The sequence below is a fragment of the Pristis pectinata genome, chromosome 1, assembly GCF_009764475.1.
Source record: "Pristis pectinata isolate sPriPec2 chromosome 1, sPriPec2.1.pri, whole genome shotgun sequence".
Classification (NCBI taxonomy): Eukaryota; Metazoa; Chordata; class Chondrichthyes; order Rhinopristiformes; family Pristidae; genus Pristis; species Pristis pectinata.
In genome coordinates, this window is record NC_067405.1 from 58,258,787 (window position 1) to 58,283,520 (window position 24,734).

The following is a 24,734-nucleotide window of genomic DNA, read 5'->3' on the forward strand; positions in this document are numbered from 1 at the left end:
CTAAATAAGTAGATTTTAGTTGGGAATTTCTCAGGGAAAGAAGGCTTTAATTTCCTCAATATCATTAGTTTTTCACTCTGAATATTCAGAGAGAATGGATTGAATTTGTTTTCCACAGAGAAAACTTAATTAATAATGCTTTATTTAAGGAAGAGGAATTTCTTAGGGTTTTAGGGTATTAATAAAACACGCATCAGTGCTTCTATCTATAGAAGGGACCTACTTCTGAAGCAATGATGTATAGTTCTCTGCAGCACATTCTGCAGTTCCCTGGTTTCCAGTTAATCATAGGCAGTCTGGTATATTATTTTTTGCGTTCTTATATCAAAGAAACTCCAACAATATCATTATGCAGGCACTGAACTGTAGGATCACACAGACATTGGAGGGCATTCAAACCATTATGAACATCGAACGTACATTGAACATGTTTGCTTTTTGAATAAAAAATTCTGATTAGTCTAACCATACTGCCAGTGGAAGGAACAGTTTCTCCTTAATTGGTCTGTCAATAATTTTAAACTACTCTACTAAATCTCTTGTCTTTCTTTACAAAAAGGGGAACAATCCTAGCCTTTCCAAGTAACTGAAGCCCCTTCTTCCAGGCACCATTCAAGTAAATATTTTCTGCATTGGCTCAAAAGCATCAACATTATTCTCTCAAAGCATCAATATCACTCTACCTGGGGCCTAAACAATGTGTTATAATGTTTAGCTCGACTTCCTGGTTTTTGTTCTATAAGATCAGATACCAGAAATGATTTTGACAGCTTAATCTTACTAACTTCAAAGATTCATGTATGTAAACCCCAGCTCTCTTTGTTCATGTATTATCTTCAAAATTGCACCATTTATTGTAATTCCTTATTTTCCTTCCATAAATTTCAATAAAACTGATTTTAATGTTCAAATAAACATTCAATGCATCAGAAATCCAAAAACAGATTTCTGGAGGTGAAAGAAACCAGAGAAGACAGAGATTAGAGAAGGCAGTTTCCGGCAGATAGATTGCAATTGCACCTTAGCTGTTAATGCGCTCATTGGAAGCCGATTAAAACTACATTGTTTCTGTGATACATCACTGTGAAGAACAACAGTTCATGTTGCACCTTCGGCTCTTTGAAGGTTACGGCCTAGAAATTCAATTGCAACACTCAACTTTTTTGATTGCAACATGATGGAATTTTTAACACAGCAGTTGATAAACATAATTAACTTTCTTTGCCAATAGCAGACTTCCAGGAATTAGACGTGATTTTTCTGTGTGTGCAACTCACATACTCCTGGATACAGAGGTTAGATAGTTTCTCAGTCTGCAGGGGAGCCAAGAGTTATGAATTCAAGCTAGAAAGCTGAGCTGATGCCAAAGTTGGATCAGTCACAGTCTCACTGAGTGGTTGAGCAGACTTGAGGGGCTTTGTGGACTACTCCTGCTCCTATTTCTTATGCTACTAAACGGCATGCTTTGTTAATTTTGACATCACTTGTATCAAACTGCAATCCATAGGCAAAGCCTACAAACCTTGCAACATGATGGAAAGTGTGAACCTTGCAAAGTGAAGCGGGTCATAACCAGAGAGCTGAGGCCTGCCTTGGTGTTACTTAAAGGACATGTTCTTAGGGCACTGCTGGGGAATTCTGGGAGACCATCTTTTTCCAGATAAGTTTTCAATGCTGGCTATGTCTTTTTTGCTGACACCTCACTATTGCATTTTTCTTCTCAAGTGAATACCACCCTGAATGTGCAACCATCAGAATCCTGCCTCTCCAATGTCAGCCTCCCAGCAGCCCTGGTGTCCTCTCCTCACAAGCACTCCAGTCCTTTCCCCTACCTACTGTGATTCTCTCCTCTCATGATCTTGTCCAACCCTGTCACTCTTCCATCTTTAATCCTTTTCTCCTCACTCGTCTACTCTCTTCCCCCTTGATCACTGGACTGAATGTCAGAGGCACAACAAAACTTGCTGTTGCAAGAGCATGGTAGTTTTTAGCACCCCTGACTGGGGATCATGCTTCAATTGTAGCAGCTCATGTTTCCCACAATTCAGAGATAATCCTGCAGATTAATCTGCTTGAGGACTAACTACCAAGTACATTAAACTCAACAAATTCACTAGTCTATATGCTTAGAGTCATATTTCACTATATATCGGACATACTAGTCTCCAGTATGTCCGATATGCAATGTACTATGACTCCACAGCATCACAGCAGATTGTCCACTCGAACAGAGCAATTACTTACTTCACATAAGCAATTTACATTTAAGAAAGGTGAGAGATAGTTGAAAGAAAGGGGAATCAAAGCAATGGTTGGGTCATGGGGGGTATCTTCTTGATCCTGTTGAGAACAAATAACATAAAATCAGTTTCTGCATTATAATTTCAATGAAATCCTCTGCATGCAGAAAGTGGCATTCTATTTGCCTTGCAGTTATCCATTAACAGAATGGGATTGATAGTTGTTGCATCAAACTCCACTGTCTATAAACACCAAAATTACCACGTAAATGAGGTAGTATAGGAAAGCATAAGTAATTAACAAAAAAGAAGTCTTCTTTTGAACTTGCTAACCAGAAACACTTGGTTGTTCTGTATGTGATCACAGTGTACTATTCCAACACTACAATGTTATAGCGTTCTCTCTGCTGTGCATTCACATCTACCTTGCAACAGCTTGGTTTCTAACCCCTTGTCCTCTAGTTCTACAGATATATGGAACGGGATCCTACTAGTCTTTCTGGTTATCTCTGTACCAGTCCATGATATTTTAATGATCTACCCAAGTGGATCAGAAAGTCACTCCAGATCTCCAATGCTCTCACCATTCAACATTTAGAATGTACTCTGTTCTATCGATTTTGATCCGAAGTGGATGGCCACGCATTCACTTATAATGAAATTAATTTTCTACAGATTTTCTTATTCACTTATTTACTAAAATCTCTTTGTACTTTATTTGCAATTGTGCAACTTGCTACAATGCTATCAATCTTTGTGTCATTGGCATATTTGGATTCTTAGGATTCCATTCCACATTTATAAATATGACTTAGAATTGAGTTCCTACTCTGTGTGGCAATCCCCACGGTCAATTTACTAGCCAGGTCAATAGGTTGCTTTTACTTTTGTGAGCTTTGTTGCTGTTTCTTATGAGGTGCTTCAAAAATACCTTTATAAATCTTAATAAATAATGTCAGGGGACATTCACTTTTTTAAAAAAAGTACGATCAGGTTCATTTGGCATGGTTCTCTCAGATTAGCTTAAAATTTTCAAGGAATTCAGCAATGTTATTCTTAATTACAATCTAACAATTTTTAAACAACAGAAGCATAGGTAACCAGCTTATGATTCCCTTAATTTCCTTCTCATTTTTCTCAAATAGCAGAGTGGCATGCACAATTATGCAAACTAAAGAAATTGAGATAACTTTGAAAGATTACAATTAAAGAACCTACAATGTCCTCACCAATTCCCTTTAACCATCTGGTCCTGGAGAAGACCCCTTTTAAATACATTATTTTATTACTTTTACATTCCTTCCATTAATTTTGACAAGTCCCTGGACCTGGATCAATACTTGATTCCTTGGGATGTCTGGGACGCTGTCTTTTTCATCTAGTGTAAATACTGAGGCAAAACTGAGACAGTACCAGAGGGACATCAGGGACTGTTGTGTACTCTGCTTCATGGATACATGGCTCACTCCTAGCACTCTGGATGCAGTGCTCCAGCCCGAAAGCTTCTACATCCACCGGATGGACCAGACAGCAGCAGCAGGTATAGGCAAAGGTGGTGGCGTTTGCTTTATGATTAACTCATTGTGGTGCACAGACGTGGCAGTTCAGTCTCAGTCCTGCTCCCTCAACCTGGAACATCTGACGGCCAAGTGTCGTCCATCCTATCTGCCAAGGGAGTTCTCCACCGTCATCCTGGTAGCGGTATACATTCCACCCCTGGCAAACGTCAAGCTGGCACTGGAGGAACTGAGCACCGTGATCAGCAGTCACAAGACAGTGCACCGTGATGCCTTCCTGATCACTCTGGGGGACTCCAACCAGGCTAGCTTGAAGAAGTCTCTGACCAACTACCACCAACATGTCACCTGCAGAACCAGAGGAGCCAACACATTTGATCACTGTTACACCACCATCAAGAATGCTTACAGTACTGTGCCATCCTGCCCCCGCACTTTGGGAAGTCCGATCACCTGGCTGTACTTCTACTCCTGGCATATAGGCAGAGACTGAGGCTGCATCAGGTGTCAAGGAAGGCAGAGGCGTGTTTACAGGACTGCTTTGAATTAGTGGACTGGACCATATTCAGGGATTCATCTTTGGATCTGAATGAATATACCACAGCTGTCACTGACTTCATCAAGACCTGCGCTGGTGAGTGTGTGCCTTTGAGAAAATACCTAGTCTTCCCAAACCAGAAACCCTGCATGAACCAGGAGATTCGCAGTTTGCTGAGGGCGAGATCTGTGGCGTTTAAGACCAGCGATCCAGAATCCTACAAGAAGTACTGGTACGACTTACAGAAGGCCATCATGAGTGTGAAAGGCAATTCCGTGTGAAGTTAGAGACACAAATGGATGCACGACAGCTGTGGTGGGGGTTGCATGCCATTACTTCCTATAAGGCAAAACCTAACAGCATAAATGGCAGTGATACTTCACACCACAGTGAGCTCAATGCCTTTTATGCGTGCTTTGAAAGGGAGAATAACACTACACCTGTGTGAATCCCCACAGCATCCAGTGACCCTGTGATCTCTGTCTCAGGGGCCGATGTGAGAACATCCTTCAAGAGGGTGAACCCTTGCAAGCTGTCAGGACCCGATGGTGTACCTGGCCAGATACCGAAAACCTGTGCCGACCAACTGGCTAGTGTTCAAGGACATCTTCAACCTCTCACTGCTGTGGTCTGAAGTTCCCACCTCCTTCAAAAGGGCAGAAATCAAACCGATGCCCAAAAAGAGAAGGGTGAGATGCCTCAGCGAGTATCACCCAGTCATGCTCACATCTACTGTAATGAAGTGCTTCAAGAGGTTAGTTATGGCTAGTATTAACTCTTGCCTTAGCAAGGACCTGGACCCGCCACAACAGGTCTACAGCGGACACATCTCACTGGCCCTCCACTCTGCTTTGGAGTACCTAGACAACAGCAAAACATATGTCAGGCTGCTGTTTGTCGATTACAGCTCGGCATTCAACACCATCATCCACTCAGTATTAATCAACAAGCTTCAAAACCTGGGCCTCTGTACCTCCCTCTGCAATTGGATCCTCGACTTCCCTATAGGGAGACCACAGTCAGTGCCGATCAGTAATAACATCTCCTCACTGACAATCAACACAGGCGTACCTCTACTCTCTCTACACTCATGACTGTATGGCTAAGCACAGCTCAAATGCCATCTATAAATTCGCCGATGACACCGCTGTTGTTGGTAGAATCTCAGATGGCGACAAGGAGGTGTACAGAAGTGAGATAGATCAGCTGGTTGAGTGGTGTTGCAACAACAGACTTGCACTCAACGTCAACAAGACCAAATAATTGATTGTGGACTTCAGGAAGGGGAAGTCGGGAGAACGCACACCAGTCCTCATTGAGGGGTCAGCAGTGGAAAGGGTGAACAGCTTCAAGTTCCTGAGCGTCGACATCTCAAAGGATCTATCCTGGGCCCAACACATTGATGCAATTGCAAAGAAGGCACGCCAGCAGCTCTACCTCATTAGGAGTATGAGGAGATTTGGTATGTCACTAAAGACTTCTGCAAATTTTTATAGATGCATAGAGGAGAGCATTCTGACTGGTTGCCTTACCACCTGGTATGGAGGCTCCAATGCACAGGATCGCAAGAGGCTGCAGAGGGCTGTAGACTCAGCCAGCTCCATCACTGGCACAAGCCTCTCCACTATTGAGAACATCTTTAAGAGGCGGTGCCTCAAGAAGGTGGCATCTATCATTAAGGACCCACACCATCTGAGATATGCCCTCTTCTTGTTATTACCATCGGGGAGGAGGTACAGGAACCTGAAGACCCACACTCAATGATTTAGGAACAGCTTCTTTCCCTCTGCCATCAGATTTCTGAATGGTCTACGAACCCATGAATACTTCTTCATTATTCCATTTTTTGCACTATTTATTTATTTTGTAGTTTTTACTAATATTATGTCTTTGCACTGTACTGTTGCTGCAAAACAACAAAGTTCACAAGATGTAAGTCAGTAATCTTAAATCTGATTCTGATAATATGATTCTCCTTGTCAGTAATTTTGTTTTATTTTCAGCAAAAGTTTCACTAATATCTGGTTTTAAAAGGTTCATTTGCTCATGACCAACTTGCTTTTAACTGTAAAAGATATTTGAGTTGATCTTGGTATCTTTTGCCAGTTTATTTCCAAGCTTCTTTTATTAACTTACTTACTTATCACAACACAAAATAAAGCCTTTCAGCCCACTGGGTCTGTGCCAGCTCCATGCAGAGCAATCACATCACTCCCTATTTCTCCAGTTATTCTTCTTTAACCTATCCTCTCTCACATGCCCATCAACAGCCTGCTGAATATCCTGAATATCTACCTACATTAGGGATAAATTAAAATTTATTTTAATTGAGGGGAGTTCAGGAGAAACTCAGGCAGTCATAAGGAGAATGCACAATCTCCACATAGAAACAATGTTATCAGGGTTGAATCTGGGTCCCTGGAATTGTGAGACAGCAGCAGTCTGCTGAACAACTGTGAGGTTTGTACCTCTTACAATCTGTATTGATGTTCTTTGTAATTTTCCCAAAATCGGCACAATATAATCCTTTCTCTGTGCTTATCTTTTAGATTAATGTATCACTTTTTTGGTAATCAATTCTTATTTTATGGCAGGCAGAGCTCTTGCCCCTTAGGGATATAAACTGCTTCTGAATCAGATTAAATAGCTTTTTTTGGAAACCTCCTGATGATCTACTGTCACCCTTTCCATTGATGAATTTGCCAGGTAGTGACAGCATTCTCTGTCTCATCAGATGAAGCCAGGCTTTTCTAAATTTAGAATCCAAGACGTTAAGTGTTTCTCTTCTTCAAACAATAAATACATCTGATTGTATTATGAATGCTGTTAAATGAAGGTTCATGAACTGTTTGGCTACAATGTAAGTCATCATGTTCGTCAATACTAAGTAAAATATGGTATTCCCCCCTGGTTCATTGCAATAAGTTTACAGAGAACAATTTTCAACACACTCTGGAAATTCACTACTTATCAGTCTGCTAGTCTGTTTATCCAATCTATATGAAAATTAAAAACTCCTAGTCAAATTACTCTGCCTACATCTCTAAATAGTCTGAGGAATAGGTTCTCCCCAGCATCTAGGGAACTACCATGAATCTGGTTGTCTTATAGCTTTACGATCCTTTGTGATCAAGGACAAGGAACTGAATTGCTTCTTGGGGCAAGTGTGTCCAATAGACATTAGAAGACCAATGGGATTACACAGAATTAAAGAAAACCTACAGTGAGGGCCACGACTTGATGGAATTTTGTGAACAAACCACTATTATGCTGAAAAGTATGTTCAAGTGTACAGATAATCTCTGGGGACTCCAAATGATGTTCTCCTGCTGTGCCCTCCACAGGCCTAGAAACCAAGGAAGTCTGAAAAGCTAGATTCCTTGACATTAATGAGTCCAAACACAGAGCAGGACTCAGCAGGTTCATAAACCAATGGGAGAGACTTTCAATATTGTGGCTGCCCTATCCTGTAATAAGCAGGATGGTCCACATCCACCCTACTTCAGAAAACCTATCATGCCAATCAAAGCCTGATGTGGATGCAAAGTTCATTGCAAATATAAATTTCCAACAAAAGAACATTTCAACATATTACAATCAACAAAAAAATTCTGGAATTTCAAAATTGAAAAGTCACTTAGCTTTACCACTGTGCTCTTCCTTTGTGTCTTTTTCTGATTTCTTCTGTCCTCTTGCAGCTATGTGTTCATCTCTGACTATATGCAGGTTGAAACTGTCTTGTCCAATCCCCTCGGGACCTGACTGGTGCCAGACCACAGAGAATCCGTACCACAGAAATTGCCCCCTGATCATCCTCCTCTGAGCAGGAGAACTGTGCTTTTTAAGTACAGACATTCTCTGGGTCACGTATGGGTTCTAATAACTGTTGGTAACCCAAATTTTTCCTAAATCGGGAACACTGTCGGCTAAGATTGTAAAAGTTGCACTGGTAGGTTAATTAGCTGCAGCTTAATACAGATCTTAGTTAATTTTAGATCTTAGTTAGAATTAGTTAATTAGTATAGATCTACAGATTCAAAGCATGTCAGACCATAGAAGTTGCTAGACCACAGAATACTGGCTTAGAGAGTCTTAACCTGTAGTTCTACTCTAAGAGCTGCACAGCTTCAAACTACAGAACAATGTACATCATCTCCTCATAAAGCTGTCACAACTCCCCAGGTGCATTAAGCAATTGCTTGATCCTGACCTACAATATTAATGGCTGACCTTGGACTTCTCCCAGGTTAGTGCAGGTGCATTGTGTGGGCAGCAGTCCCATCCCACTGGGCTTCCAGTCATGCATTCTAGAAAAAATTACAGGGTCTTGGTCTTCACTCTGGTTTCTCACTTTCTTTCTGCAGCAGACCTCCACTTTCCTCATCTGAGGCTTACCTCAGCTGTGGTGGGTAGCCCTTTGCTCAGTTCCCATGCTTCCAGTCTTGGTCCATCTTCTTGCAATGGTGACAGGATCCCTCCTGCATCAGAACTTTCCATCCCAGAGTCCATGGATTTGTTAGATAATTTTTCATGATTCACAACACAATTCCAGCACCAACTTGCTTTCACTTGCCATCTAACCAGGAGTCATACCTGCCCCCTGCCTCACCACAGAAGACACTTATACATTCTATGGCTACCCCAACTTCCATCTTCACTTTCCTGACCATTTTCCCGTACAAATGTACAAAATGAAACTTCTATCCATTTGTTTCCTCCCACATCACTGTCCAACAGTATGAAACTGCAATTTACAGACATGTCATCCAAGTTGTTCGCTATTCGTAGAACATAGAACAGTACAGCACAGCACAGGCCCCTTCAGCCCATGCTGTGCTGAACTAATTAAGCTAATAATACCTAATCCCTTCTGCCTGCACATAGTCCATATCCCTCCATTCTCTACATATTCATGTGTTTATCTAAGAGCCTCTTAAATGCCTCTATCGTATTTGTCTCCACCACCACCCCTGGCAGTACATTCCAGGCATCCAGCAATCTCTGTGTAAAAAAACTTGCCCTGCACATCTCCTTTGAACTTTTCCCCTCTGAAATGCATGCCCTCTAGTATTAGACATTTTGACTGTGGGAAAAAGACACCAGTTGTCTAGTTGATCTATGCCTCTTACAATTTTATAAGCTTCTACCAGGCCTCCCCTCGGCCTCCACTGCTCCAGAGAAAACAAGCCTGATTTGTCGAACCTCTTCTTATAGCATATGCCCCCTAATCCAGGCAGCATCCTGATAAACCTTTTCTGCTCCCTCTCCAAAGCCTCCACATCCTTCCTATAATGGGGCGACCAGAATTGAATGTAATACTCCAGATGCGCTGAACCAGAGTTTTATAAAGCTGCAACACAACTTCCTGTTTCTGGAACTCAATGCCTTGATTAATAAAAGCAAGCATGCCATATGCCTTCTTTACCACCCTATCAACTTGTGCAGCCAATTCAAGGTGCAATCTTCTTGAATTGTTTTGCTCCAAAGCACTGTTCTGTTCATGACTTATCACTTTGGCTTATTTCCTAATTTGAGTTCTTGCACTGTTTTAACTAAATTTTCTTCCTGCAGCTCCTTGAATAATGATTTGAGCAATCTCACACTGCAGCTAACTCACTTGTTTGTTTGGAAGTGATAGGTGTGAGGTTTTGCACACTTAGTCTGTTAGGTTCCGATGAAGGTTGGATGAAAAAGGAAACAGACATTTTGGGCTGAAATATTTGGTGGAAAGGAACAATTTTGGCCTTTTATTTCTTCTGTTAAATGCTGATAAACCTTTTGTGGGTCCTGAATAGTCTTGTTTTGCTTTGACTTTCCTGAACTTGCAATTTTGTCTTTAATTATTTTGTTAAATGAATCTTTCTTCTGCCTTTTCAATGTCTCATTAAGCTAGTTTCGATTCCTCTGTATTTTTTTGGTTGGCTCCTGAAAGTAAACTTTACATCCATCATCTATCAGTTCTTGGCTGCTTCCACCTTGTCGGAAAATCTTTCACTTTGTCCATTGGGCTGGATTTTCCTCCCACAATAGGGGATCACAGTGGGTTTTTCACATGCTGCTATAGCCCTTTATCAATGTATTCCTTTTATTCTGGGCCATGGCTCATTTTGAGCACAGGGCAGGCACCCAGAGGCAAATGTATCATCCAAAGGGTGCTGTCACAGTAAAGGAACTAAACGTTGATTATGCTTTAGTGGACACCCACTATGGCACCAAAAGGAGCAAAAGCACAGTGAAAGAGACAAAAATGCATTAATATTATTTCAGATCTTTCACATGACATGACCAAGGTTTTAAGTGAGGGAACAAGCCCAATATGAGGCACTCTCAGTGTCATTTACAAGGATAGAGCTGGGAAGTTTGCAATACTGGGATTTCCGAAGTGATGGAGGGAAGAAAATTTATAACTGCACATAGAAGGAGGGATATGGCAGCAGGCTACCATGCCTGATTTCTCTTTCATCCTATGTTTTTGAGTGTTACATAATAAAACATCTATTCCATTAGCTTTTCATTGTGAGAGAAGACAACAATCTTGTAATTTGAGTTTTACCTGTTCTTTTCAAGTCTGCTCATTTTGATCTGGGCTATTAAAGAACTATATTTCACTCAGTTTCCAGTTTACATCCCAGATTCTGCTGGATCTACTGTGTTTTTCTGAAATTTGTAGTATTCCATAATAAACCTTCTTGTTCAGAGTACTTTAGGAAAACAGTAAAAAAACAAAAACATTTTCGATGGAAGTGAGCAAACATGCCTACTGTCAACATCTCAGACAAGCCTGAGTACTTGCATCGATTTGTGATGATATTGTTGATGTGTCACACAATTTTTTCAAAGTGATTATCTTCTGAAGGAACTTCCTCTCAACCCATTTTTGACACAATTCCAGATTATTATACAGAGACAAAACAAATCGATCGACTCAATCAACATTAAAAAAAAATTAGAAATCAAGCAGGAATGGGCCATGTGGCTTCTTGAGCTTCAAGGTAATGGTTGAATCTTTACATCCTCCACTTTTCTGCTTGATCTTCCAAAGAAAAAATGTAAGTCTGCAGGAAGTAAATGGCAAGAAATAAGCTCCTTTAAAATTTCCCTCTCTCACCATCTGAGATTTAAATTCAATTCCCTCAGTTCTCTGCTTCCAGTGCCAATTCCCAGACTTTCAATGGCATTACTGCAATTAGTTTATGTTCTTCAAGTGGACAAAAGAAATGCAGTCATGGTTATGATACAGTTACTTCTACTACAAAGTGCTTTTATACGAGGATTTAATGTGAAATAAGCTCAGCTGTAATACTCCCAGCAGTTAAAAAGATCATTGGCACTGCTTCACTTTATCTATGAAAAATAATCAGTTTGGCTCCTGAATATCTGTGGAACAGTAGATGACAACTGGAATCAATGTGTTCAGAAAGGCGGGGCAGGGGGGTGGGGGTAAGTGGTGATGGGGAAAGAGGTGGAGCAGAGGGGAATATCAAAATGGTAAAAAATTACAGCAATTACTTTCACTCTACTTCTTTAATCATATAGCTTTTATCAAATATGATAACATTATTTTTTAACAAATTTAGCAAATAACAATCTGGTTGAGTAACCGGAAATTTTCAAATGAACTATAACTTTATTTTAGATTTCTATCAGAATTTGAACCTCAAACGGACACTGAATATTCTGTTTTCAAGATGCTACCATCTGGGGTTGTTTATTTGCTTATGGACACAGTTTAAGCCAAGGGTGCTAACTTCACAAAACCAGCACCCATGGGAGAAGGCTGCTTGCTGCATTCTAAATTGAATAGTAACTTAACACCCAACAATAACATTTAGTATGCATGCAATTTACTTCTTGAAATTGAGCTATGTGTTTAACTCTGGAGCCATTTATGAAGCAGCTTTGTTTAACTAAAACAGATTTCAACTCTGATTGCTGTCATCATGCATCTGAAGGTGACAGATGTTTGTGCTAAGTAACAATTATATACTTGATTAAACAGAAGACTATTGGCTGAAATGTGTATAAACAATCGCTCAACTATCTGCTTTTTGATTGACATGAATATTGAAAACCATATAACTGTAAGTTTTCGACAGAAACAGCAACCAAGTAAAAGATACTCACTGATGTCTAAAGTAAAATCCAGTAAAAGGTATTCATATGAAATATCAGTCTTTGTTTCCACTTGTGGTCTCTTCAGAGTAGAAAATATTTTGCCAGGACTACTATCATCAGGTTCTTCGAGCTTTCGTAGCCCACAACCCATGGCAGGATCTGAAAACAGTCAGATTCAAGAACTACTCGTGAGTGCTGTGACTGTGATTTCAACAAAGGGCAGTTATAATTTCTGTTATGCCTCTGGCCTCCATAAATCCTGAAGTCAGTTAAAAGTGAAACAGGGCCCCTCAACTCACAAAAATTCAGCTGTTTCTCTACATACAGTATTAAACTCCTGCCCACTTATTTAAGTTTTTTTTTGGATATTTTAAGCATAATCCCCGCATACACGAAGTTAGTTACATCCATTAATACTACACACATACAGCTTCACTTATCACAGCCTTTCATGCCACGTCAGTCTGCACTAAGGCCCTTAATAGTTTAATAGTAGACTCGAACCTTGTCCTCCCCCACGGACTTAAACTGGGTAATTAACAAGTAAACAAAAGGCAAGAATAAAACTTGGATGGCGTTACCTGCAATGAGAAGAAGAGGTCTGGAACCAGACAGATGTCCGTCCAAGCTGCAGATGGAAACTCTGTCTGAAGTAGAAAGATCCAAAATGGTTGTAGACTAAAATCATTTCCAGAAAGGAAGTAAAATCCCTGAGAGGAAACTGTTTCTGGCATCTGAGAGGAATGGTTAACGCACTGAGAGCTTCAGATTCTGCTGAAGCCATTCACTTTCAGATTAAAGTATAGTTCCTGGATACTTAGAAAACCACAGCAAATCAAGAATTTGTTTCAGGAAACTAATTTGTCATATGCAATTACAACAAATTGATCATGCTGCATTAAAATGCAAAAGAAAATAACAGTTTTGTCCAAGTTTTATGGATACAACTACTTTACAACTAAAAACAGTAAATGGCAGTGAATGGAATGAAACTAAAAATAGACTGAACAGTAAAACTCTGAAAGCTTTCTAAGACGACTAAAATTACTTCAAGTATTTCCGAAGATTACACTTTCTTTACTTTTCATAAATTCAAAATGATCGAGAGAAGGAAAATATGTTGAGGCAATTCCTTAATCATCACAAAATCATTCCCTCGATGGAGTACTGCAAGTTTACAAATACATCTGGAATTCAAAACAACTCCAGTCCATACAAATAACTGCTGTAGTATTAATATACACATGCACGATAATTCTGCAGAAATTAAATGCAGCTTGAACTTTAATCCTTTTTTAACTGTTTTCCCTTTCAAAATTAATCAAATGTATACTCTTGTACATGTGTTGCTTAAGTAGAATGCAGTAACATAAAATCAGATTTGTCTTAATTCAAAATTAGAGCCCCAATTTTATGATCCTGTGCTGGTAGCATGGAAGAGTAGCTGTTACCCATTTTGTTGTTACATTTTAATAGGTTCCCTACACAAGACAATCAGAATCATGACATCAAGCCAGCAGCATGACATATGGAAATCCACTCAGCCAGTTGTTCTTAAAAGGCTGATGCTTGCTAATGAAGGGATGAGGCTTTTTTTAGTTGCGGTGAAAGTTGTAACAAAATTGCATACTTACATCCAAAACTATCTGGAAGTAGGTATTTGGGAGAAACTCACACCTCACCGAGAATTCTGACTTAAAGCTAATTGGGATGGTGAGTGAATAGTTTTCCTGCAGATGAAAAGGAAATTTTCTGGGATTGGGAGGAATGTTATGTACTAATTTCTGACTTGGCGACACCAAACCAAGTTTTTAAGATGTAGCATCCTCACAGAAATATCATGCAAAATAAGCAATCGTTCCCTCTTTTCTATGTGATTATTTATTGCAGAAAACATATTGTTTGGCCTTTGCCACCTAATTCTATGCAAGTATACTACAGAGCAATACTGCCACCAAAACAGTTCTGCCTGACGTACTAGACAAATAGAAGCCATATAGTTGAGAGATGGTATGACTGTATGCATATCTTAGTAATTTATAGTAGCTGGATTTATTCTATACACTACTAGAAAGAGGCAGAATATGGAAATCAGTGCTTTTTTTTAAGAAACATGGGAGAATAAGGGGACTAGGCCATTCATTCAACACTAACATAGCTGATCATCCTGCCTTCTCCCCATATCCCTTTGGCATTAAGAAATACATCTATTTCTTTTCTGAATATAGTTAATGACTCAGCCTCCACTGCCTTCTGTGCCACAGGTTCATTATCCTCAGGTTTTCAGAAATTTCTTCCAATCTCAGTTCTGAATTGCATATCCCATATCCTGAGAGTGTGATCCCTGATTCCAGACAGTCCAGCCTTTGAGAATCTCCATTTACTCCTGTTAGAATTTAGTGGTTTCTATGAAATCCCCTCTCAATCTTCTAAATTCCAGTGGATATAGGCCTAATGGGCCCAATGTCATCAATTCTGCCATCTCAGAAATCAGTCTGGTAAACTGGCGTTATGCTCTCTCCATAGCAGGAACATCCTTACTCAGAGACAGAGACCAAAACTTCACACAAAACTCCAGAAGGAGTCTCACCAAGGCACTGTATAGCTGTAGAAAGACATCCTTGCTCTTGTACTCAAATCCTCTTGCAATTCTAATAGAACGTACCATTAGTGTTCCTAACAGCTGAATTCTTCCTTTCGGTTTCTGGTGACTAATGACACCCAGGTCTCATTGTACCTCTTTTCCCAGACTATTATCATTCAGATAATAAACTTTTTATCTTTAGCATCAAAATGGATAACCTCATATTTAGCCAAGCATTTTCCCATTCACCCAACCCGTTTAAATCACAGTGGAGTCTCTTTTCATCCTTCTCACACTTTCCCCAACTTCGTGTCAGCTGCAAATTTGGAAATGTTACATTCAGTACTGTCATCCAAATCATTGATGTATACTGCAAGTAGCTGGGTCCCAAGCACTGATCCCTGCAGTATTCCACTATTCACTGCCTTCCACCCAGGAAAATACCTGTTTATTTCTCCTCTTTCCTGTTTGTCAATTAATTCTTAAACCATGCCAGGTCAGAGAGCCTCAAAATAGTTATTTCAAAGCATTGTAGGTTAGGGAAGTAGCAGAATGGAAGTAAGTACAGAATCAGAGGTACGGGAAGAACAAGTGGGAAGACAGTGGGAATAAAAAATGAAAGGAATGATGGTGCAGGGCAACAGGGATGGCAATGGGGCAAATATAAAATGTGCCGATAAGTGGGAATAAGAAAATAATTATCAAAATACTTTGTACAACCTGTTTCATTACTCAATGAAATCGTGCCAAACTATGAACATACTCCCTTTGTTTCTTCGAATCCCTTAGCACCTTTGGTTAACAAATATACATCAGTCTCAGGTTTTAAGTAACAATTAACCTATCAACTTCAAAGCCATTTCAGAGGAAAGTTCTGACCTTTTACTGTCCAATGCACATAAACATGCTAACTTCACTTCTGAAAGGTCTGGAATAATAACTCCAAGGTCTATCTCTCTTTTATTCATTCACAGAAATATCAATGTCCTGGCAATGTCAGTATCTATTATCCATCCCTAAAGAGCCCCCAAGCTATGGAAAGGAGGCAGTAAATAGTCAACCACATTTGAGGGCCTGTAGTCACATGCAGTTCTGACCAGTTAAGGCAGATTTCTTTCCCTGAATGACAATAAGTAAGCCAGAACGGTTTTTATCAATCTGGCAGTTTTATAGTTGGGCTTTGAATACGTGTCTCCGGATAAATGGTCTAGAACTCTGGCTGCTAGTCCAGGAACTTAGTCACTAGACCACTGTACCCAGTCAGCTCACAGATATTTTCCATCTACCCTACCAGTAAAATAAACGTCATTGGAATTTACGGTGTGGTAACCAACTTAACCTCTAGGAAAACAATGGGATTCTCAAACAGTAATCCATACTAGCAAATGAAAGAGTAAAAAAAGTAAAATCTGAATACTAAATTAAGTCTAAATAGTTCTATCAAAAAATAATTCCTTTCAGCACTATTTTAAAATAAAACCCCAGCACAGTGACTAGATATGGCACACATATCCTCTTTATTGCATCATTCAATGGTTGTTTTAACCAGAGCATCTTTACATGTGTTCAGTTGGCTCATGTACAAACACATCCTAATGGTTCTGATGATAGTTCATGATAACCTGTTTCTCTCTCTGTTGATGCTGCTGAGTATAGCATTTTCTGCTTTTATTTCAGACATACAAAACACATCCCAGTGGTTCTGATGAAAGGTCATTAACCTGTTTCTCTCTCTGCTAATGCTGCTGGACCTGCTGAATATTTATAGCATTTTTGGCTTTTATTTCAGACACACAGGTTATGATTTTCAATATACTAATTTCACAAATTGATTTAATGACAACACCTGCCCGCATGAAGTAACTTACTGTTTTAAGTTCAAGCTCCTTTCAATAAATAAGTTATAAAGCAGCTACACCTTATCATGGTGATGAGTCTTAGTTTCTGCAGTTTATCTGAATGCCAATGTGTGAAATCTCAGTAAAGTTAGAATGCTGAAATCTTCCTCCAAACTTATCTATGTCCAGATGCTGGGCTTCTGCAGATTCATGGCAGATGACTTGAGTATGAGGTGTTTATATTCCCCAATTCTATCTGTAACTGTGAAAACTGTAAACGTCCTTATTCAACAGAGGTATGTGTACTTTATTTAATGGTATTCAGCATATTTCAGTTTGAATATTTGGCAGTATTACAGGCAGTGGAGTGGAGGTTAACTGGATTAAAAACTGGCTCCTTGAAAAGGAGGTCTGGAATATGTTGGCATTGCCACATTGTTGAGATCTGACAACATTGGTGAATTCTTAAATCTGGCTTCAGTTGAGGGATTGGAATTTGGCACCACTTGGGAATGGAACATGGGAGTTTAGTTCATTGGTGGACTGCTACTTAGGACTTGGTTTACTAATACCTGATGCCAATCAGGAATGATTAATAAGCTGAACTCCACTTTGTGAAGGTGCTCAATGTTAGTCACATCAAAATCAGTGTGTATCTCAGTTCCTGTTGCTATTGTAAGTCTGTTCCTTTCTGCCAAAACAGTGGTTTTAGCAAGCTTTGCATACTTTCTAAAGCGGTTTTTTGTAAAAACAAACTCAAATTTGAGTTTGGAAAAACACTGAAAAATGATGTGATTAAATTGTTGATGAAAACATTTTGATTTTGAGTATTTGTAATTATAATCCAAGAAATATGTAATCAGTCGTCTTTTACATATATATTATTTAAATACCTGTAGAAACGTCATTTTCCTCCTGAAAAACTGTTTTGGATACCATTCTGAATACCTGTATTTGCTGCTTCTTATGAAGTTGTGTAACATTCTACAATGTATTCCTTCTGTCAACAAGGTGAACGTATATGGAAGGTAAATGAATTGCTTGGAAAACTTTTCTCTAAAAAGTATGGATGTTGAACAAATTTTAGGAGAATGGAAAGAACTTTAAGCTGATGTTTTCAATCCAGATCTGTAGAACCCTAAAACCAGTTTTGGAGTCTGGTTCCTCAATAAATATGAACCAAATAGTACAAAAGGAACTGAAGATCACTTTGGTCCATTGCAGAACAAGTTTTGAGTCAAAGAAAAACCTTGGTGCTTTACGCATCTCTATCAGCTACCTCTCTGTCCATAGGTCTACGTAGAAACCATCTCTCCAATTAGATATCTTGGAAAACCTGAAAAACATTATAGTTTTATCCTGGAAGCAGAAATTAAGCATAATAAAATGCTATTCAGCTCCTGCTTTCGGGCTCTATTGGAATTGATTCTCTATATGAATCCCATTTTTTGTTTACCCCAATTCCTCCTTTGAGTAATTCTTTGGTGTACTTTTTGAATGGAAAAATTAACTACGATTCAATTACTATTTGTAGATATAAATTCTGACATATTTCCAATCTCCTCCTTTGCATACTTGAGGACACTTCCTCAGGTCTAATTATTTATCTTTACACACTTCTTAGCTTCTTGATTATCTTTTTATCAGTCCTTTTCCTATCTTAATTTAACATAATCCAAGATGTCTATCTTTCTGAAGTGAAATTCGCTAAACCATGATATAGTAAAACTTTGGTAATCTGCTATTTCTTTGTAAATCCTGATGCTTCAGCATCTGGCTCAGCAGGTGATGTTTGCCGCATTCCAGCTCACCGGGCCCCACATCATGTGTTCCTTTCTGATTCACCAGGGTCCTAGTTCCCACACTCCCTTTCCACTCACTGCGGCCCTGGTTCCTCTGGTTCCTTGCTCACCGGGTGATATTTTGCTGACCGCTGATTACATATTTTTTGGATTCCTGTGCTCCGTTCCCATTCAGCAGAGCCCTTGTTCCTGCAATACCTTCCCACTCAGCAGAGCCCCGATTCCTGTGCTCCTTTCCCACTTTCCAGGCCACTCCCAACTCACTGTAGCCCTGGTTCCCATGTTTCCTCTCTCTTTTCAATTTAATTTTTAAACCTTTGAGGATTTATAGATTTGAAAATTTAGATCACTTCACCTTTGTCCTGCATGGAGAATTTTTCAGTTTTTGAATTTTATTTCCATCTTGACTTCTGTTTTCATAACTTATTACAAGCTAATCTTTGGAATTAAACTGCATCCGATATTTATCTAAACATAAATACAGGAAGTCACATCACAAACGATTAGATCCAAGGACAATTGTTAAAAGTGCACACTGATCAGTTATACACAGAAATGTTGAACCATAATAGTGAACTGTTTATTTACAATAGGGCTTACATAAACAAGACAACTTTAAGACATTACAATCATTTTTGAGTTGCTGGTCATGTCTGATTTGTAAGCCTTAGATTTTGCTATATTTTAACAATATTACTGGTCAAATATGGTATTTCCCCTTACTACTTTAAACAAGTTATTGCCTTACTTTAATATTTAACTAATACAAAGCTACATTTTAGCTTTAGCTTGGTACCAAACAAAACTCAAATCTGCATCACATTAAAAAACATTTGTTTGTCCTCATTTGGAATTTAGTTATCAAAAATATGGTTATGTTAGTACAATTAGACCATGCTACTTCAGCTTCAAATAAACACTTAAACAGATTTAGCTGTTGTAGGCATCTGACTTAAATAATTCACAAAGCAGTCATTTGGACATAATTCCTTATTTTTACATGAGTATAGTAAAAGTTGCATACAGAAGAACAATAAGGAAAGTATGTGATAATAACCATTTTCCTTGTCGTTTCAAATTAAATATTACAACAAAAAAAAGCTGCACATAAAATTTGACACCTCATTTCTACATAATCCATGTAAAATGTTCTCTGTTTATAAAAGAGCTTTACATGGGATGAGAATGTAATCAGGAAACAATGAACTGAGAAATGATGAATGTGATGCACTGAACTGAGTTTAGTTTGTTCACAATTACAGTTACTTTCAGTTGTAACATTTGTAGCATATTATCTTGAATAACAATGGTACATCTTCAGAAGTTACATTTTATATGTTTCATGTGCTTTAACTACAATAACGGAAAACTTGTAATTGTGTGTCCTATTACTTAATAGTTTTAATTTGATTGGGCACGTTTTGACATTGTATTTTGAGCAATAATGTACTACCAATAATTACTCAACAGTAGATTTACTATACGCTACCTGATAAAACCTGGTTACTGATTTCTTAAAAAAATAATAAAAGCAGTAACATTAAGTTCCAAATTGTATGCCTGTAAGCAGTCTGCTTGACCATCAAGTTCTGTTTCAGAGGGTGCTTCTGATCAATTATTTCTGAAGAATTTAACTAACAGTATTGCCTTTTGAAAGGATGTTACTTTACTAATTATAATACATACAGATCAATTTTTAAAGTTAAGGCAGCTAAATTTGTGCCCACCCTCCGAATCAGAACGGTTGTTGAACTTCACATTAGCATTCTATAGACTTTTCTTACTAACACATTGGATCTAGTTAATTGAGCAGTTAATGCCATGTCTGAGACTTCTTATTTATTATTGACATCTTCAGGATGGAGACTACAGAGGAAATTGGCTTAAAATTGAGAAATTTTAGTATTAGAGGAATATAGTGGGGCTATAGTGCGGTTGGGAGTAAATAATGGCTTACATTTATCTAATGCCTTTCGCATTCTCAAAGTGGCACAAAGTGTTTCACTGCCAGCTATTTACTCTTACAAGGTGTTACTGCTTTAGGGGCAAACATCATTGTACTGATTGTTACTGTTCTAGAAATTGAAGACCTACACTAGTAAACCAGAGTTGTGCTCAGATAAAAAGCATGGCAGTTTGAGGATTAAATGAGCTCTTTATAATTTCAACCTGCAAAGTGCAGCAAATGAAATTCAGTGGAAGAGGGACCTTAAAAGAGATTCACTTTTTTAAAAAGGACATTTATATTTATTCAACTAAAGAAGTTGCTTAATTTTTTATGTTTGAGCATTCCTTCAACTCTAAATACAGAAGTAATTTAACTGTTAAATGCTTTAATCTAGATTGAGTTGTGAGATTCTACCTACTGTACAAATGTAAATGTAGGCTGTTCCATGCATGACATTTGATGTGCAGTGGACATCTGCTATCTTGGGTCATACGGCCTTTGTAAGGACAGATCATGTATAATTTATAGCTTTGAGGACGTAGACAACAACGCGTACTTGCAGAACTACTATGAAGCTGTTGAATAATATAATACTTCCAAATTCTGCAAAGCATAGATTATTGTAAGGATGATACAAAAAATGATCTTATTTGCAAACAGCAGAACATAGATCATAAATTATTTGCATTAAAGCATGTCATGGGAATATTTCTTGGGTAATATTTTTGCAACTATGCACATAAATGATATTCTGACAGCTGTCAATATTGAACAACAGTGAAATACTAGTACCTTAAATGTAAATGCAGTAACAATTCAGTCTAGATTAACAAATTGAGACACAGAAGGGGTAATTTTCAACTTAACTGGCTAGATGACCTAATTTTCATGCTATTAATTAATGGTGTGAAAACTGAGTGTGTTCAATAATGATAGGTAAAGCCTGCTGTCAGATTACTGCTGGAGCGATAAAGTTAAAAATTACCCCCAACAAGAAAAATATCACAATCAAGATGGGAGTTATAAATAGGTTCAAATTAGCATTACATTTACTTAGATACTTTCATTCCGACATTCATGGTTGTACACACTACTTTAAAAAAAATGTGTATGTTGCACTTATGCAAGACTTCCATCCACAACTTTTACATGAGGTAGCAAGGTCATTTGCATTGGCACATAAATTCTACCCGTACACTTGTGGGTCCTGAAACACTGTAACAATGTGGTAATACCCTCAAGTATGTGTCACAAAATAAAAGTGAAGTAAATACCATTGACAGGACAACTAAAATGCTTAAATTTGCAATAGACACATGAAAAAGATTAGTTGAAATGCTACATTACACAAAAAAAAAGTGATACCAGTCAAAATAGACTTCATAGTTCTTCAGTCTTCCAACTTCGGCAAACTACTATGACTGATGAAAATTTGGGAGATAAATTAACTTTTAAAAATCTGAAGGAAGCCCAATTTTGGCAAACTAATAGTTAAATGAATAGGGTGCCTAAAGTTATATATAGGTGGTTTACCCATTCTTTTGTAAAACAATACTTTACGAGGTGCCTGTTAAGAGGGAACATTTGATAAGCAGCGGACATCTGCTAATTTTGGTTATATGAATGTTGGCTAATAAATCTCCACATTTTTAATAAAATGACTATTATAGTAAAATTGGTTGATTTCCACACTACAACCTAATTATTCCTATTGTAATTATCTTTCATTGTTCTCAAAGATGTAATAACAAAGCAATGGATTTTTTTAATATTCTACTCATTGTAACACTGCCATACAGATAAAAATTTTAATGCACAAGAGATCATACACGTGCTGGCTCAAGTTCACAGAAGAATATAGCTCCTATATTCTCAATGCTTTTAGTATTGCCTTTGTTAGCCTGAATAACACCATTTCAAATATAATTGGAAACAAGTTCATTTCTCACGGATACTTGAAATAATTTAGCAGTGCTACTTAAAGAATACAACTCGTTATATCCCTGAAAGACCATGGTTTAACAACTACACCTAGCTGAACATGGTCCCAATGAAAGATCAACTGGTTGATCACAATAAAGCTGTTTTCTGAAGTTTCATTAAAGGATAATGTACAAGGTTACACCATCACATTTATCTGACTCTGCAATGTGTTTTTCTCTTCCAGTTGAAATTTGTTGCTACTTGCACTTACATAGACAACTATGGCAGATATTAGTTATGACTATTAAAATTAATGGATTTTAACCTGTTAGTTCAGACATTTTCAGCTCAATCATCACAACAACAAAGATTATAAATTGCACCTTTTAATAGGTATAATGCAAAAGATGTCATCTCACATTGGTTGGATATTAATAGCAAAGGGAATCTATAAATAGATTGAATAACAAACATTAAGTACAACCATCCAAAATGTGGTATGTTCTTATTTAGTATACCTTCCTTTTGAAATGCTTTTTTCTTGGGTTCCTAATTTTTATTCCCTTTCCTGACTCTCCTATTGGGATACAGAGCTACAAGATGACAGGTGCTATCTGGCACCTCATTCAAGCAATTGTTATTCAAGTTTTTCCATTTTAATATTAAAGATCTCACAGATAAATGTGATTGTGTGCCCATCTGAAATCCAAGAATTTGACAATATGGTAATGATTCCTTAACAGAAATTAACTGTAGGAACCATGCTTTGTCTTTTCACCATCCCTAAATCCAGTAGCTGATTATATACCCCTGCTAAGATCAGCTGACAAACTGATTAAAACTGATCAGTGTTTCTTGCAGGAGCCTGTTTCAATATTGGTCTTCCTTTCTGCTTAGGAGCTATTGGGCTGGGATGCATCAAAAGAGGTTATCCAATTGATATAAGATGGACTCCAATGAATATAGGTCATTAGTGTCGACTGACATGCTGAAATTCGGGCTCACCATACGTTTGGTGGGGGGGAAGGTAGGGCTTTGACCAGAAATATGCGCAAAATTAAACAATCATTGCAGGAATGTGATACATTTAGGATTTAGTGGGTAATTACAACTGTAATGGTTTTAGCCATTAAGTTGCAAGACAACAGGGGAAGATCTAAGTTTAGTGCACCGAAGGCACCGGTCTTAGTCCCTCAAAGAGTTTTGACAGCTTTGCAAAGAATAAAAATAATCAAGAAAAGGAAACCCAATCTACTTAAAGGAACAAACTAACCAGTGTTATATAGATCAAACTGTAATCTGAATTTTCAAAATGTGTTTTCTGCTTCAAATGGCAAAATATACCCAAGAGGACTTCAAAAGCTACAAATATTATTTCGTTATCACCCACTCTGGTGATTTCTTCCTGAAATGAACTCACCAACATTCAGTTCTGTGGAATACAAAACCAAACTATTCACAATAATGAACTTAACCTAGGAAATACCCAGTGTGCCTGGGACACTGCCCCAAAGCAGCCACAGAATGTTGTTTACAGAAGTGTCTATGAATGAAAAGTTAGACTGGGGGTTGGTGGGAAGAAGCTGAAAACTTCTAGTAACATTAGCTACTTAATTATACCCAGCGCTATTTTCCTTTCTATTGAATTTGATCAGAAAAGAAATTTGAATGGTATATAAATCTGATGACCTACTCAATACTGCCTTTTCCTGTCTTGCAGGAATTGTTATAATCAACTCCATGGTCTCAGAGTATACTAATCATCACACTGAAAAATCAGATACTGCCAATTTTTAACAAAATATCTTGACATGAATGCTTGTACTGTCAAGTAGGATTGAGGAACTATTTTGAATAGAACACATGCACTCACAAATGCCTCCGCTTATGGTGAAATACTAAGGCACTGAAATGTTACAATGCCAGTTGATTATTTAGGATGCACCAATTAGCCTTACATCTAGAACTCTAATAATTACTTAACTATACCTAAGCTACAACTAACAATCTAAACTACAATAAAACAGTAATATTTCAACATTATACTACATTAATTGGTTACCTATGTAAAAATTTGACATTGTAGAAGGATATGTATAAAGGCAACACAATAAAAAGGTACTGTGTGCAAAAGTGGTCCAAAATTCAGGGCTTTTACTCAAGTCTTACACTCTAAGTAACTCCTAAATAACTTTGTAAGAAAGGGTAAAAAGAATCTAGTCTAAATTA

The 24,734-nt window shown here is 38.0% G+C and overlaps 1 protein-coding gene across 1 annotated transcript in view; it reads right to left on the bottom strand.

Annotated features, from left to right (window-relative positions):
• rftn2 (raftlin family member 2) overlaps positions 1–13,088 on the bottom strand; it is a 51,258-nt gene extending 38,170 nt beyond the window's left edge. Inside the window, exons 1-2 of the mRNA XM_052022534.1 lie at positions 12,992–13,088; positions 12,420–12,569 (exon numbers count right to left, since the gene is read on the bottom strand). Coding sequence (XP_051878494.1) covers positions 12,420–12,561 — 142 coding nt within the window. The 5' untranslated portion in view covers positions 12,562–12,569; positions 12,992–13,088. The remainder of the gene's footprint in view (positions 1–12,419; positions 12,570–12,991) is intronic.
• Between the last annotated feature and the right edge of the window lie 11,646 nt (positions 13,089–24,734).